At 42.9% G+C, this 17,000-nt stretch overlaps 1 protein-coding gene and 1 long non-coding RNA gene across 5 annotated transcripts in view; one reads left to right on the forward strand and one right to left on the reverse strand.

Annotated features, from left to right (window-relative positions):
- TNR (tenascin R) overlaps positions 1–17,000 on the reverse strand; it is a 510,704-nt gene that overhangs the window by 18,596 nt on the left and 475,108 nt on the right. For all 4 annotated transcript variants that reach the window (XM_084779764.1, XM_084779763.1, XM_084779765.1 and 1 more), the window contains 3 exons: positions 15,007–15,150; positions 14,242–14,372; positions 13,279–13,411 (listed from right to left, as the gene is read on the reverse strand). In XM_084779764.1, the coding sequence (XP_084635890.1) occupies positions 13,279–13,411; positions 14,242–14,372; positions 15,007–15,150 (408 nt within the window). The remainder of the gene's footprint in view (positions 1–13,278; positions 13,412–14,241; positions 14,373–15,006; positions 15,151–17,000) is intronic.
- The window catches only part of LOC311596413, a 50,419-nt gene that overhangs the window by 10,812 nt on the left and 22,607 nt on the right, over positions 1–17,000 (forward strand). The window contains exon 2 of the long non-coding RNA XR_014778828.1: positions 16,442–16,543. This is a non-coding gene — a long non-coding RNA (uncharacterized lncRNA). The remainder of the gene's footprint in view (positions 1–16,441; positions 16,544–17,000) is intronic.

Consider the following 17,000-nt stretch of genomic DNA (forward strand, 5'->3'; position numbering starts at 1 on the left):
CTCTCGATTGCACTAAACAATCAAATGGCCATGTTTTACAGTTCAGTTTTAATTCAAGGAAGGGACAGGCGAAGTAAATTGCAGCTCATCTTTCAGAAGGAACAGCCCAATCTGTAAAACAATACCTAATTAGCTGTAGGAGAAGCTTAAATCCTGAAGCCCTTTGCTCTGAGATAAGTGTTGTGCTTATCAGGCAGCCTGCGAGCAGTCTACCAGAGAGACTTTGCTGAGAGGGCAAGTTAAAGACACAGCCTGCCATGTGAGGTGAGGCGGTTGGAATGTTCTGGACAGGCTGGCTTCGGGTCAGTGAAGAACAAGATGAGATGATACAACCGAGCCACGCGAAGGGAGGCAAGACCACAGGTGTTAGCTACCACAGCGCCTCCTGGTGGTAGTACTCATACACCGCACACGTGACACCCAGCCACTTGGAAAGGCAGGACAGTGAACCATTTAGACAAAGAATGTCACACAAGGAAGATGACACATGAACATTGCTGAGAGTCCCCCTTACATGTTATCTGTAACACATTCCTTACTAGGAAGCAGCTTCTGAAGTGTTATAGTCTTCATGCAAAGCCCCCACTCCCCCCCCCCCACTCCCTCTCCCATCCTACCACCGGATCCAGAGATGCATTAACACCGAGGACTTTATTCTAGATTGCCGCCACAGATCTACCAAAGTGGTTTCGGTGAAACAAGACACTTCAAGCAGAGTCACACCAAAGATTTGTGGTGTTTCTATAAAACCCATACTTTACCAGGTATATTTGTGTTTCTACTTAATTCTTGTGAGAAACTTTAGTGGAAGGCAAGTCAGTATAGACCTGAGACTTATTATTAACAGAGAAAGAAAATGCTCACAAAGATTATGTGACTAGCTTATTCAGGTGGCTTGAATTCAAGCTTTCAGCGCCCAGTTGAGTGTGCTCTAAAATCTAATAAAAGAAGAAATGCAAGCATGGGCGGGGAGATGACCCAGTGCTTAGGAGCATTTGCTGCTCTTGCAGATGACCCAAGGGTGGTTTCCAGCACCCATGTCAGATGGCTCACAAACCCCTGCAATTCCAGCTCCAGGGGATCAGACACCCCTCTTCTGATCTTTGTGGGCACCTGCATCCATGTGGTATACACACACAGACATAGACACATACACAAATAAAAATATGAAATCTTAAAAAGAGAAAACCCCAAACCTTAAAAACATATACCCTATGCTCTAGTTTGTTGAGGGTCTTTATGTATCCAAGGAGCGATCGGTTTCCGCATTTAACATACAAGCATATAACCCTCCTGGTGTTAAGGTTACGCCAGAAAGCACTATGTTCAAATTAAACATTTTCCCTTCAAAACTGACTTTTGTAGTAGCTTCAGAACGGCTATTGCGTTTTATTTTCAGCATGTCCTAGACCTCCTGATAGCGGCATCTCACCTACCCCTGAGGGTTAATTTCATTTCAGGGGACAGGTGTGAGTGACTTCTGTTCCCTCTCTGGGTTGCTTTGGGGACTCTGTTGTCTAGGCTGCTCTTGACCCTGGTCTCTGGAGCAGCTGGCGTGCCTGCCTGCCTTTCCTCTTCTCCTCTCTCACTGCCTGTGGTCTCCAGCTCACTGCTGCTTTGTGCACTCTTTCTCCCAAAGGAAGAGATCTTTTTAAACCAGCCCGGCTTCTTAGGGAGCTAGAACTCTCCATTTCTCAGTACTCCATGGGTTCGCCCACAAAAATCTTTCCCCAAACTCAGCACACTAATCTAATTCAAATACACATATAAACCCAAACCGACCCTGAGAGTGGAGAAGTAAGCAATTTTACATAAGCTCCTTCGCCTTCATTGATAATAACGGAAGCTTATGTTGTAGATACTTTTAGAGGGTTCAGATCCATTCTTAGTTATTCCAAAGTTAGACATAATGTAAGCGCATGTAATAAGCTGAGATGACTTGCTCTGGGGATGGGGAATTTTAAGTTTCTAAGAAGCTGTCATAGAAGAGGCATTCACTTATTTTTAAAGTTGGAAGATAAGAATAAGACCAACTGAACGGATAAGTGTCTAAGAAGTGTCAAAGATGGATGGGATAAAGGTCTCAGATGATGCGTGGGAGAGGGAGAACCATATGCCCCACTTTCTGAGCTCCCATAGTAAGCTGGCAGGTAGAGGCACTGTCCAAATGTGTGGAAGGCTGATGCATGTTTGCTGGGTGCACTTGCCTTACCCTTGACAAATTACAAGGCCATCTGGTTGTTAATAGATTCAATTTGCTGTAATTTAGTCTATGGCATTAGTGCAAAGGCAATCAAGAAGCATCTTGCTTTTACAGACTATCAGAAGCAGCAACCTGGGATTTTCCTTCCCCGGGAACTTGGAGAAGATGTGGCAGGAAGCATCTCTCCATCCTGATGCAGCCTTCAAAGCCTCCCAAGTTTGTCTCAGACTCACTAGTCCTCAAGCTAGCCCCTTTATTCAGATGAGAGAGAATAGACGCTTGCTGAGAGTTCTCAAGTTGCAAACTTTATTATCATTCAGATTCCTGTGTTCCATCCTAGATCTACCAGGGCACAATCTCGAGCAGGAAGACAGGCTCAGGGGAGTTTACATTTTTCTCTCCTCAGAAGCCAAGAGGTGGAAATGGTAAATGAGACGGTGCCTTCGAGGCTACTTTGGAAGTATTAGGTTTTTGCTCAGCTAACAATCATAAAAACTCTCCCGTGTTCTAATTGACTTGTTATATACAAGCTAAACTTCAAATGTTTTTAAGATCATGATCAGGGCCAGTCACAGGCACCCTCAACTATCTGGGTGCCATGCCATTTAATCTAACCAGAGATCTACCTTTAACACCATAACTCATCATCCTAATAATTCTTCAGACCAAGCATATACCTAGGAGGCTCTTCTTCCTTTTTATGCAGTAACATGAGCCTGGCTGGATAAGGTAGCCTTTTTCTTAAAAGCACAAGCTATGATTATTGCCAAGTTAGAGGGAAAGCAGAGCCAAGTGATCGGTACACTGAAATGTCTCATGGTTAAGAATTTCTAGGTGTAATTGTGAGATCTGAAGGCCCAGGGCATTCACCGGAAGACTTGCTCAGAAATTGGTTTGTGTTGGGCATCAGAGGTTAAATGCTGAGTGGAGAGTAGCTCTCTTCATGACACACAGGGCAATCAGATGGCTCTGTGCCGGTGGCGAGTGAAAGAGGCTTCTCTGTCCCTTCTTAGCCCTCACTTGATTTGTGTCCTTGGGGAGCAGTCTTTAAAATGGTCATATTTAATAGCTCTAGAGAGCCTCTGCCTGCTGTCCACTCTGATGGGCTCAGCATCCGAATTAAGGCTGTGACATCAGCGTGTTCCTCAGAGAACAGCCACAGCAGGCATCTGAATAAAAGCAGAACAAAGTATGTTTCTCCACAGAACCGTCCGACATGTTAAAATTAATGACCCACATTTGCAAAGTAACTGATAAGACTTTGGGGTGCAGCCCGAATCTGTGGACAGAGTCTAGTCAGCAGTCAGCCCATGTGAGCTTAATCTATCACTTCAACTTCCTCAGAGAATCTTCAAGTTTGCCAGCTTGTTTTCTTGTTATTCACTTAACAAACATATGGGAAATGTCTCTTGATTTCTAAATCCCAGGCTAAGAGATGGGAACACACAGAAGGAGAAAAGACATGTTTCAGTTGCCTCGTGGTCTTGTGGGAGAAACAAGCAAACATGGTCTCAAGTGCTCAGTGCCCTGAGACAGAGACAACCACGGGAGGATAGAAGGGCATCAACATGGGTGTGCAGTGAAGCTGGGCCCTGGGAAGAGGGCTTCTAGAACGGAGTAGAGGTTGACAAGTGCTAGTCAGAAAGCCTTCTCGCTTTAGGCACTGGCAGAGGTCAGCCATGAGCTGGTAGAGAAGGCTGTTCCAGGCTTGTGGAACAGCCCAGGCCATTTGGCAAACGGAAGATTTAGCTAACAGACAAAACAAGCACTGGGTTGGATGGGTGTGACAACAGGGAGTGAATCGTGCTGTGTAAGGAAAAAGGCCTACTGAAGGCAACAGACACCCTTCTCTATCTTGGCAGACATAGCATTCTTGAAATGAACACATTTCTTCTTGGAGTGGGGGCGATGCCTCCACCCCTTGAATGAAGTTTTTATATGGCCTCAACCCCTCCAGTGTGAGACAACCGTTGTTGGAACTATCCAGATTGTATCATGTAAGCCAATATAATAAGTCTTTTGTTATTAAAAACCATAGGGACAGGCATCTGACTTGTTTTCCACCACTTTCTCCTTAGCTTTTAGAGCAGAGCCTGACACAAAGTAGGCACCCCATCAATGTTTATTAGATGCTAGTACCACGTGAGTGCTAACATCCATCCCCTATGATAATAACAGGGCACAAAATCGGATTTTATGAACACATTTGCGATGACACAATTGAAAACGTGCCAAACCAAATCCTCTGACTAGTGATATTTAAGATCTTTCTGAGGTGTTTATAAGACCATCATAGCGCAGTGTTTTCAACCTTCCTGCCTAACGCAGCGATTCTTTAATACAAGTTCCTCATGTTGTAGCGGACACCCCCCCCCCAACCATAAAATTGGTTTTGTTGCTACTTAATAACTGTGGTTTTGGTACCGTGATGAATTATAATGCAAATATTGGATAGGCAGAATATCTGATAGGTGACCCCTGTGAAAAGATCATACAACTTCCCCCAAGGGGGTCACAACTTCAGGTTGAGAACCAACGTCCTATAACCTAGAGTCTACAGTAGTAGTGTTCAATAAGACTCACTTCTTCCCAAAACAGTGGCCACATATATCCATCATGTTCAGTGGTACAATAACTCTAGGTAAATAGGTTTAGCAACCCCACTGAAAGTGACCATACCTCGAACACTACCTTCTCCTAGAGGTCACCCATGGTGAAATAATATAATATACAGAGCATAATGACTATTTCTCAAAGATTATTTTGTAGCCAAAAAACAAAACAAAACAAAACCCATATCAAAAAGACTCTCCAGGCTCAGGTGGCTTCACTAGTGAGAACAGACTGAGAATTTGAAGACAGACTCTCCTCAGTTTTATAGCATCTCTCTTTCAGGAAAGAGAAGAGGCAAAATCAAGTCAATTTGTCAAATTTTTCAGCAAGGCCAGAATTAATTTTATCAAGATAAACAACTAGATAAAAGCAGTACAAAAAAGATAGCACAGGTTGGATGATAGTTTTGAAATCTATTCTCCCTTCTCTATGTTGCCACAGAGAACTCATTGCCTGGCACCAGTTTCATCTGTAGTTGGTCTTTCTTGACCACATGGGTGGGTACACTACCTGAAGGAGGGTCTGATAACCCTAAGGGAGAATTGGCTTAAGGGATGGAGTGTCCTGTGCACTGACAAACAAAGCTGCTATGAAAAAAAGATCACTGATTATCTAGTACAGTTTATTAGGACAGCATTTTAATTAGGTATGCTAACTTGATTTAAAGAGGTAAGGAAAAATATCAACACCATGAGGAAAAAAATAAGAAATTAAAACCCAGCAGAAATATTAAACTTGGATAACAGGGTTAAAAGTAACAATATAATAGATAAGACAGATAAAGGATTTAGATATATTTAAAAATATGAATAATGAATTGGAGTATCTGACTGAGACCATATTTTAGAAAATAAGAGGTAATAATGAAGAAAACTACTCTGAAAAGAAAAAAAAAAGATACAAATAGGAAGAAATGCTTAAATGAATAATAAAGACAAATACATAAGAAGTACAGATCAAATGCTGCCGATTTAAAAGCCTCATTGAGTGTCAAACTGGAGAAAAAAAGATAAATGAACTCTTAGAGTGAACCGTGAGACTGTCAAAAGGAAATAAGAATACAGGACTGGGGAGATGGCTCAGTGGGTCAAGTGTGTGCCATGGAAGCAGCAGGACTTAGCAACCATGTCTTCACATGTCTGTAATCTTGGCACTGCTGAGGCAGAGCCAGGCAGGTCCTGGAAGCTCACTGGCCAGCCTTCCCAGCCAAACTGGCAAGCTCTTCAGTGGGAAACCCTGTCTCAAAAAAAAAAAAAAAAAAGAAAAGAAAAGAAAAGAAAAGTTTGGAGAGTAATTAAAGGAAAGGAAACACCTGATGTTGACTTCTGGCCTTGACATGAATATATGTGCATGTACACCTGTGTGCACATGGGTACACCCACCCCCATCATGGGTGCACCCACAGCCCCCTACACACACAGAGAAAACTATTCTAGAGAATTCCAGACAGAAAACTTCAGTCAGATATACAGAACAAAATCTGACTGATGCTTGACTTCTTGAAGGCAACATAGCATAGGAAAAGACAATAGAAGCATCCGGGAGGCAGAGGCAGGTAGACTTCTATGAGTTTGGAGTCAGCCATGGCTACACAGTGACTTCCAAGAGAGTCCGGCTATATAGTGAGAGCCTGTGTCTCAGAAAACAAAAACAAAACAAAACAAAAAAACTGTAGTAAGACTAAATGCTGGCGAGAGTTTTGTTTGTTGTTTGTTTGTTTTAAATGAAGTTGGTAGAACATTGAAACATAAAAATAGAAACAAGACAAATGGATAGGCTAATATTCTTTATGATTATAGATGTCAAATAGAGTCAACTAAGTCTGAATTATTAAAAACTCATATTCAAGTGAAATTTTTTTATCGATAGTAAATACACATACTTTTAAAAAGCCACCAATGTGAGTCATGCCATCAGTAAGCAGAAGCAAAAAAAACCCACAACTTACCAAACTACCACTTGATAAATTTCATTGCAAAAACTCCTAACTTGAAATAGAAGAAAATTCCATAACTTACATCTGTGGTATGAAACACACATATTTTTGTTTGTTTATGGCTGACCAATTACATATTTTCTTTATTTTAGAAAACAATGACAGTGTTAAAGAGGGCTGTGAATGAGGAGTTGGTGAGGGTTGTACATTTAATTGTGTGCTTTTCAAGCATGATCAAGCATGATCAAGCATATTCAAGCATGTTCAAGCATGCTCAAGGTTCACTAACCCCACTATCACCAACAGCTTTGAAGGTTCTAGTTAGTGTGGAGTACAGAATTAAAACTGTTATTCATAAATGACACCAAAATACCCAACATATTTGAGTGTGTGTATTCATGGTCATGCCTGGGTATGCAGAAGCCAGAAGTCAGTGTCTGGTGTCTAACTCTGTTACTCTCCACCTTGCTTTTTTGTGGTAGGGTCTTTTACTGAACCTGAACTCCTCTCCTCAGCTACACTGGCTGGCTGGGCAACGCCCTGGGATGCTCCTTTGCTGCCTCCCTAGTGATGGGATACAGGCTTGGGTTGCCATTTTCTATGCCCACCAATGGCTTGGGTGCTTGGGATTAGAACTCAGATCGTCAGAGGTGCACAGCAAGCAGCACTTTACTTTCACTATTTCCCCAGCTCCATATTTACCTAAAATATTAATAGAAAAAAATAGATAATTACAATTAGTAAGAAAGTCAGCAGGATTGCTAGATACTGGATCAATATATAAAATCAATAGTATTTTTCTGCATCAGCAATAATCAACTAGAAAATATTTTTTTAATTAGATACAAGTCACAAAGCAATAAAAATAATAAAACCTCCAGAAATCAACCATGCACACAGGAATGCTGAGGGGAAAATTTTTAACATTGTGAGAAACATAAGGACTATTTAAATAAATGAAGATATAGTCTACACATTTTAGAAGGTTTAACTTACTATCATTAAAGATGTCAGTTCTTCTCAAATTAACTTATAAGTTCATTGCAATTCTAATCTAAATTTCATTTGGAGACTTCATCCCTAAATGGGATAATTCAGATGACATGACACCTATGGAAAATTAAATGTCATCAAGTAGCTAAGTGAACCTTGAAAACGGGAGCCAAGGAAACTTGTCTTACCATGTGTAAATGTATTAAAATTAACTCTAGATATAAACACACAATGTAGGCTTTGAGGGGAAAAACCAGATGAACAGAGATGGAGTAAAATAGATAACTCAGAGTTTAGAGACAGATTTTGTGAACTTAATATACAGGAAAGTGTCACAAATCAATGAACAGATGGCTTACTTAGTGTACGATGCTGGTGAAAATAGTTCACTATATAAAGAAAAATGAAACAGTATCCCAGCTGCATGCCACATATGAAACAGATGAAGTGTGATAATAAATCACAAAGTGACCAGAAGAATAGCTTTGGGTCTATTGATAGGAAAAGCCTTCTTAGTAACGATGTTAGAGGCTCAAGTAATGCTGGGTAATACTATCAGGAAATCTGCCAGGAAAATGAGCAAATGTCATGAACAGGTAATTTACAACAACAACAACAACAACAGCAACAAACAACAACTCAAAAGTCTAACAAACAGGGGGAGAGATGTTTAAAAATTCAAACTTAATGTTACTTAACAGATTCATCAAAAGTAATGAGACATCAATTATACTTATCAGGCTGTCAAAAATTATAAGGCTGGACCAGGCTGGACTGTGCTAAGTCATTAGGAATGATGCATGCTGCCAGAGACCAGGGGCATCCCCATGTGTCTAGTAAGTAAACCACACACGCTCACTCCCTGTACCTGGCACTTCTTCTAGGTATACAACCTTTGCATGCCTCACTGGTCCATAGATGATGCATTGAGGGTACATAAAGGAGCACCATTTGGGACTGAGAAAGGCTGGAGACAGTCCAATGCCTGTCTTTGAGGGAGTGGGCAGGCATATGTGATGCGCACACGTCAAATAATATTTCACAATAGTTAGGTGTAAAAGACAGATGAATCTAAAAGTGCCCAAACATAAAAATTTGTAATGAGTTATATAATCCAAAACACCTTACACTCATTGAAATTATTCATAATCAAAACAATTCTTGATGAATACGTTTTTCAAAGGCAGGAACAAGAGCCTCCCCATGCGACATGTAGGAATGGTTGTATATGAAAGACAGAAGAAGACGTGGAGTAAAGATGGCTATGTCCCTCCCCTGCCCCCCTGGTCTGTCTTTCTGTCTGTGTGCCTCTCCCAGCCTCTCTCTCCTGCTTGCCATCCTTCTTTCGTTTCTCAGAGAAACAAAACATCAAACTGCTTCTAAGTGGTGGAGCTGTGGGAATGCGCCCCCCCCCCCCCCGGCTTCCCTTTCCAACAGAAATCCTGGGAACCATGTGTTTTTGTCAAATCCACTACTCGTTGCTTTGGAGTCTAGAATTTGCCAATTTTCATTCTTTTTCTTTTTTTTTTTAAACAACCCCCAACACTGAGTTTTATGTTAGAGGAGACCATAGTGTTCTCCTGGAGAGCATCACAGAACAGCCTGACCTGGAAGGGAGACAGCAGGAGGCAAAGGCAATAAAAAGAATAAAAATACAAAAACAAAATAAACAAAACAGCGACCTTTTCTCATTACCCATCTCTAGCTACCTCTTCGCTTAACCTCAAGGTCAAGACAACCGTTTTACAGCGTTCACTATCTCTGCGGCTGAGCTTTAGTGTGAGTCTTGTTTGCCTTTTAGAGTATTAAAAGAGACAGTGAAACCTGCCTCTCCCAAGATCGTTTCACCAGGTCCCTGTGGCTCTGCGGGGGAATATTTGTTTCCTCATTTAAATTCATGTCTCTAAAAGACAAGTAGACCTTGGATGAAATTTCAGGAGACAGCAAATTATAAATAATGTATCCATATTTTTTTTCCTCTCCCATGCTACTTGTATATGATTCCCCCTGGAGTCTTGTGCAAACACCAGAGACAGGAGGACAGGAAGCTATTACCATGATGGAAAGATTGGAGCGGGCTCGCGTTGTGTGCTGTGAACATGAAAACAGGCATCTTCATCAAAGGAGGTTTCGAGGCCAGCTCTTTTCTTTTCTGTCTTTTTTTGTTTTATTTTCGAGACAGGGTTTCTCTGTGTTAGCCTTGGCTATCCTGGAGTCACTTTGTAGGCCAGGCTGGCCTTGAACTCACAGCGATCCGCCTGCCTCTGCCTCCTGAGTGCTGGGATTAAAGGCATGCGCCACCATGCCTAGTCTGCTCTTTTCTATAATAATGATGTTGGGGGTGAACTGGGAGGAGTAGAGGAACGGAAAACTATAATCAGGATATATTATGTGAGGAAAAAAATCTATTTTCAATAAATAGAAAAATAAAAAGAATGTTATTATCACTATTATTATTACTAATTATTATTGGCATCTCAACTCTTTACCAGACAATTAAACATTTGCTTGAGTGCGTCCTTTATCTTTGGTCATCCTAGGACAGGGTGAGTGTTTGTCACTCATGGTGGCCACTTGGAAGCCAAACTGTAAACTCTGTTGTCCATCAGAGAAGGCACAGAAAACACTCACGCCTTTAGTGTGCACCCTCAGAGTAAGATGCTGGCAAGTGGAAAATGCAGATACTGTCAATTAAGTTGAAAGGGATGCTAGCGGCAAAAAGGGAATTAGCCTCTAACTCCTTCAGCCTCGGTGTACCATCGTGTAACTCTCAGTGTTCCCCAGACTTCCTCAGCAGGATTAACTCATGCCCGTGGGGGCCAGACAGGCCACCTTTGAATCTTGGATCAGGTGAAGATATTCTACTTTTCATTTTGGCTGCTTTCCCTTCCCCAACCCTACCTTTAGGAAGCCAATGCCCTTGTTCTCTTCTTTGATAAAATTTCCTCTTGGCAGAGGCAGAAAGGATAGTGGACAGGGCCTCTGGAAGGAAGTAAGCAATTAGTAACTGGACAGTGACGATGCAGCCTAGGTTCTGCGGTGGCAGGCAGAACCTAAAATTAGAGAGACTCTGACTTCTACAGTCTGCAAGCGGCACCTCTTTGTAGCATCCCTTCATAGGATATTAAGACTCATCTTCCTCTTCTTTGGTTCGGTTTTGAGAGAGACCACCTTTTCTGCACTCTAGAGCTGCAATTTAACTCTCAGTTCATCTATGAGGTCTGTATATAGCAGCCTTTGTACATGGGATTCTGACAGGCATTATTTCTTGCCCACGAAATTTTTACTCAGCATCTAGTTGTCTCAGTGGGTTCTGATAAATCTCCAAAACAAAGCCAGCAGGGCTTGGGATGCATCAGTGACTTAAATTTCGGCTTTCATTAAAAACTGCAACAACTCGCAAACGTGGATACTTCTTTGCTACATATCAGAGGCTGGTGGTGAGTCCCTTGCTGGTACCCTACCTAAACCCTGCATGGAGTGAGCACATCACGTGGTAGCTGTATTCATTGCATAATTGTTGGGCTGTTCGGTTTCCTTCCTCCTTCCCTCCCTCCCTCCCTCTCTCTCTCCCTCCCTCCCTCCCTCCCTCCCTCCTTCCTTTCCTCCCTGCACTGCCCATCAAACCAAGCCCCTAGCCAGCCTCATCTCCAGATTTCCATGTAAGTTGTTAGTTATCGTCACATTTAACCTCCTAAGGCCTGCCTTAGATCTGGAGTCCTACCTCCAAACTTTCGCATCTAAGACAAGGCAGTGATAGCCACAGAAACCATTGTACCTCTCTGTCCAGAGAGACCCGGAAAGGGGATGCGGCTGCATTAACCACAGAAGCTTCAGACGGTTGACACACTACTCACTGCTGCCAGCTGTGACATCAGCAGGATGGGAATGAAACGCTCACACAACACTGAGCATTTTGGTGACAAGATGGTACCTTTAGCCCTATAAACATGCAAAGCAGGAGCTCTGGGCGGGCGTCTGTTAGCTGTGTTCTTTTTACGGTGAAGAAGACTTAATTCAGCAGAAAACTCACCTCAACAGGTTTTTAAGTGCTGGCTTCATTATAGGACCCTTTAATTAGTGTATGAACGTGCAGGACTGAGTTTGAACAAGAGATAACACCTTAGTGCTTAATAAAGTATCTTTGAAACAGCAAGATAAACTTCAGCCTCAGAAGAGACATCACGTGAGGCACGCCATGCATTCTTGTCTTGGCTGTGTGATCACAGTTTATTTTCCCATTAAATATTTGTTTTTGACTAATGAACTCGCTGAAGACATTTTTTAAAGTATTGAAAAAGTTTTTTTTTAAAGAAAGGGACTTGTTCATTATTTCACTACACAGCAGTGACTTTGAAGTATTTGATCAATGCTTTGTCATCCAGAGTGAATATATTGAGAGAAGGATATGGGGCAGGGCTTTCTGTGGCTTCTTTAGAGATGGGAGGGCAGTCTCTGGGACATGGAGGAGGACCCAGTCAATCTGGTACTCTGAGGATGCAGGAAATCTGTGTTTAGAGGTGAAGGATATGCTCATATTAGCCCCATTGATAGACACGTCCTCATCACCAAAATGTGAAAGGCAACATTTTGGGCTGGGTGGGTAACTGCGCATCACAAACTATGGCAAGATTCCATGGAGGTCCAGAAAGGACTATCAATAGTTCTGATTCTGGGCTGGCCTATCTGGGGTCAAATATCAGCTTTGTACTTAAAAGGTATAGGATCTTGGATGAGTTATCTCATTTCTATTGTACCATACTTTCCTTGCCTGTAAAAAAAAAAATAGAGGTAGTAGTCTATAGAACAGAGGCTGTTGTGAGGGGAAAATTAAATACTGTTAAATAATGCATCCAATGTATTTAGGACAATGCTTGCCAAAAAAGCCATGTAAAAATTTTGATTTCCAAAAGTCTTCTCCTTTTAAAATGCATTCTATTAAGCCAAATTGCCTACATGCCATTTTTTTTATCCGTCTGTTTGTCTGTCTCCCTCCCTCCCTCCCTTCCTTCATTTCTTTTGTGGTACTGAGGATTGAACCTGGGATCATATACATGCTAAGTAAATGCTCTATAACTTAGCTATGTGATAGCCCTGTGTCCTGCCCTTTAAATCATATTATCAGTAGTTGTAAAGATTGAGTGAGATTCTGGATATACAAAAATACTTTGTGAGGGTCTATGAGGGTTCAGTACTGAAGGTCTCCTCTGCCACACGTGCTGGAGGTGTTGCTGAGGACAGGATCAGGGGAAGGAGAGAGGTTTTTTTTTCTTTTCTAGAAAATTCTGAAGGAATTTGGAGCAAGAAGCAACCTGATGTCTCTATTTGGTGCATTTAGTTGGTCCATACGGACCACGGATTTAGGTTGATGCTTCTATGATAACCTCAGTGATGGGGGTTTCCTGGCAGGGCCTTGAGGAAGGGGAAGGAAGAGGGAGAGAGGTTCTTTGCAAGCCAAGGCTCAGCAGCAGTGCTGATGAGACAGGTGTCACACAGGGAGAAGAAGACATCAAAGTGACTCCAAGTCCCTCACCTGTGGTGAAGACAGTGGAGGTGAGGCTGCTCCGTGTGGCATCCTGGGCTGCCTGCAGGAGCACTGTGTAGTCTGTGTTCTCGGACAGGCCCTCCAGTCGGATCCAGGTGTCCTCAGCATCCACAATCAGCTCCTGCAGAGAGCCAGAGTAAAGGAGCTTGGAGGGAACAGCCAACTTGCAATATGGGACAGTAGGGAAGCTGGGTCAGCAATGCTGTCCTCTCCAACTGCCAAGAGGCAGGGAGGGCAGCTCCCATGTGAGGTTTAGACCAGCTCCTATCTCACAAATGCACACGGGATAAATTTAGGTACCAGGATTATTGAACCAGTCGCTTCTGACTGCACTGGGCTTGTTGTAGAGTAGAAGAAGCCGAGGAAGCAGAATCCTAGGCCTCCCTACGACCATCAAATAGAACCGTTTTAGTATGTTTGTCCTCTAGATTTGACTTCTGCATATGACTTTCCCCTTTAAAAAGGATCCCACAGCAAGGGAAGATTTGCTAACTAGTGCTCTGGAGGATTGTTTAGACCAATGACATAAAACCACAATTTATCTCCATACTGTAGGCTGTATAGATGCTGCTTCTGTAATGCTTATCAAGGCATAAAAGCCTCTCAGGTTTACTATCTGGCTTGTGTTCGTTTGGCCCTGTGAGTGAGAAATCATTCTGATAGCACTGATAATACCAGAAACACCACCACACCTAGTGATGCTGCAAGGCAGACTGCCCTCAGTGTGGGCACAGAGCAATAGCTGCAACTTGGATATTTCCTGGCTTGCAAACCTGGGCCCTCTCCTTAAGAGCAAGCTGTGCGTCCAGGATCTGAAGCCTCCCTGGTTGCCCGTGAATTGATCCCTTCTCCATCCCTGCAATTTCCGTGTGTCATTCCACTGGTCAGCTTCCACATGGAAGAAATGGTTCCCACCCCCCACCCCCCACCCCGTTTACATCCAATTCTTACCTTGCGGCTTCCGTCGGTGGACTTGTATGTCAAGACATAGTTTTCGATCGCTGCTCTGGGTGGCTGCCAGGAGATCAGTGCGCTTTGCCTGGTGACTTCACTGGCTGTCAGGTTGGCAGGAGGGTCCAGGACTGCCAGGAAGAGAAAATGCAGGGGCGTCCCTATCTCTCCAGCACTTCCTTGTTTCATTTTAGGCATGGTAATCTTGTTCATAGAGCAGCTCGCATGCTGACTCTAGTTCTCGCTTGGATGAGCGCATAAAAGGTGCTATTATCCTTCTTTGAAGCTGCCCCTCCCCCCCGCCGTCTCCCTCCACCCCCCTGGCCCAAGCATGCTAGATCATGGCATCTTCCAATACAATTCTTTATGCTTAGGGAGGGCGCTTAGAACTGGTTATTTAACCACTGTCTGCTTGAATTTGAAGCAGTCCTGTATCTTAACTTGTTCTAATGTTCTCCTGGTGACTATTTCACCCAGCAGCTCCCCTCTGCCGTACCTGGATTTCTAATATTGCTCAGCACTTCTTGTACCAGATACAGTTTTAGTACCAGACCTTCTTTCTTGTCTGGCTCTGCTATTGTCACACAGATCCCAGGTGTGAAAACTGAAGTGCTCCTTAGCAGACCGATACAGGGACCACATTCAGCTGAACATGTTCAGATCACTGAAATCTGTAGCTCGTATCTACTCCTTTATAAGAAAGCATCATGATTAGGTACCACATAATCCTCCAGGGAGGCCAGGCGTGCAGGAGCCTGTACTCACGGGTGGAGAAGTTGGTGGCGATGGTGCCACTCACGAGAGGGCCACTGGTGGCGTACATGGTGACTGTATAGTGGGTGCTAGGAAGCAGGTCAACGAGCTGGAATTCTTCGCTGACTCCATCAACCAGGATAGTCTCTCCAGCAACTGAAATTGGATACATACATAAGGAAAGGGCTACCATGTCTAAAGGTGGTCCACCTGGATTTGGTACCAGAGAATTCTGGGAAAACTTATCATTTTATACGAGGATCCTCTTTTATCTTTTCTTTTTATTCTTCAGAAAACGTATTCTGTATATGGAGGCTGACTAGTGTCCCTACCTTCTACTCAGGCCTCTGTGATCAAAGAGTCTGAGTGGTCCTTGCTCATCCGGCTGTTTCCTTCTGTCCACTCTTCTCCATCAGGTATTCCCTCCCCGAGACGGAAAATTTAGCCCACTTCCCATTACATTTATATGACAGGTCTAAAGTTCCCATAGTCCTAACTGCTTCTCCCTGGACCAGAAAGTTTGTCAGGATCTTTGCTGAAATGTAAAGCTTGAGAGAGAACTGAGAACAGGAATTGGTATCACCGATCACTACTATAAGCAGGGTCAGCCTGATTCCTTCCAGGCCTTAGGACAGCAATATATCATTGCTATAGCATGCTGAATTTACAGATAATCAGTGACTTTATCACCACACCTTCGGTTGATTGTTTTGTCCCATGGGCAGAATTTTGCCTTTATTTCTGTCACCTTTTGCCTCGATTGAATTTTGGACCATAGTTTCAGTTCATTAAAATATTTTTTTAATGTGGATTCAATCAATCACAGTTTTGTTTTATACACAAATTTTGTAAGCGCGTCTTCTTGGGGCTCATTCAAGCTGTTAGTAAAACTGTTCATTAGGTCAGAGCCAAGCCCTCTTTTAGACAATTGGAATATTCCTGAATCGTTCAGCATTTAACAAAGTTTATTAGGCACATCTCCAAACTAGGTCAGATCTGATGTTTCCAGTTTGCTGGGATCTAAGGCAAATGTGAAAAGGCATCTGAGGATGTTAACCCAATCTAAAACTCTTTGGGAGAGTGTATATATATATATATATAATGACTATCCTTTTGCTACCCTACCTTGTGATATCCTGCCATCCGTAACTTTCTAGTGTACTAATGCCTGGCAGGTTCCCAAATGCTCATCTCTCTCCAAATGCACAGAGGTTACAAGTTTTCCTTAGAATTTTGACGTTTTTACTTTTTCTGAGATTTTTTTTCTCCTTTCCCCCTCATTGCCTCAGTTCTAAGTTATAGTGTCCCATTGGGTGTGCCTCACTATGCTCTGCCTTGCATATTTCATGCCCCAGTTCACGCCAAGCTGTATCTCCTCCTCTGCCTCATCACCAGAAGTGAGTCCCACAAAGGTAAGAACTCACGCTTTGCTTCTGAATTTCTCTAGGTTTAGCGAGGACATGGCCCATGGGAGGTTATCAAAAGCAGTTGCCGAATGAACGGGTGTGAATGGAGAGGACGGAGCTCCGTGCCTTGGCACTGTGAGCAGGTGTGCCTGGCTGCCTTAGGGGAACTAGCGAAACTTTGTCAAAAAAAAAATATATAGGGCTGCAGCTAAGACCCAAAAGACAGGTTTTCTAGGTTGACTCTTGGGAGAGAATTTCCTGGTGAAGAAAATGGCACATGGGGAATGCATAGAAGCTTTCAAGGCTTAAAAAAAGTGTAAAAAGGAATGCTGATTTGAGACATGCTGGAGCACGATACACACAGAGGGACAACAGGAGTTGAGATGGGCTGTGCAAGAACACTGGGGGTTAGGATGTGGCCATAGTATTCTTTCAGGAGGATTATGCAATCAGCTATGTTCCTATCAACTCAAACTCATGGTTTAATCAATGTACTTTTCCTTCCTAACTAAAGAGGAAATGATATTCGGTTTTCTAATGCCTATCTGAAATCCAAATGTGCTAAAAGAGTTGCAAAACCAAACCAAACCAAATCAACAA

Source organism: Acomys minous (assembly GCF_964271855.1).
Source record: "Acomys minous genome assembly, chromosome: 1".
In the NCBI taxonomy this organism is placed as follows: Eukaryota; Metazoa; Chordata; class Mammalia; order Rodentia; family Muridae; genus Acomys; species Acomys minous.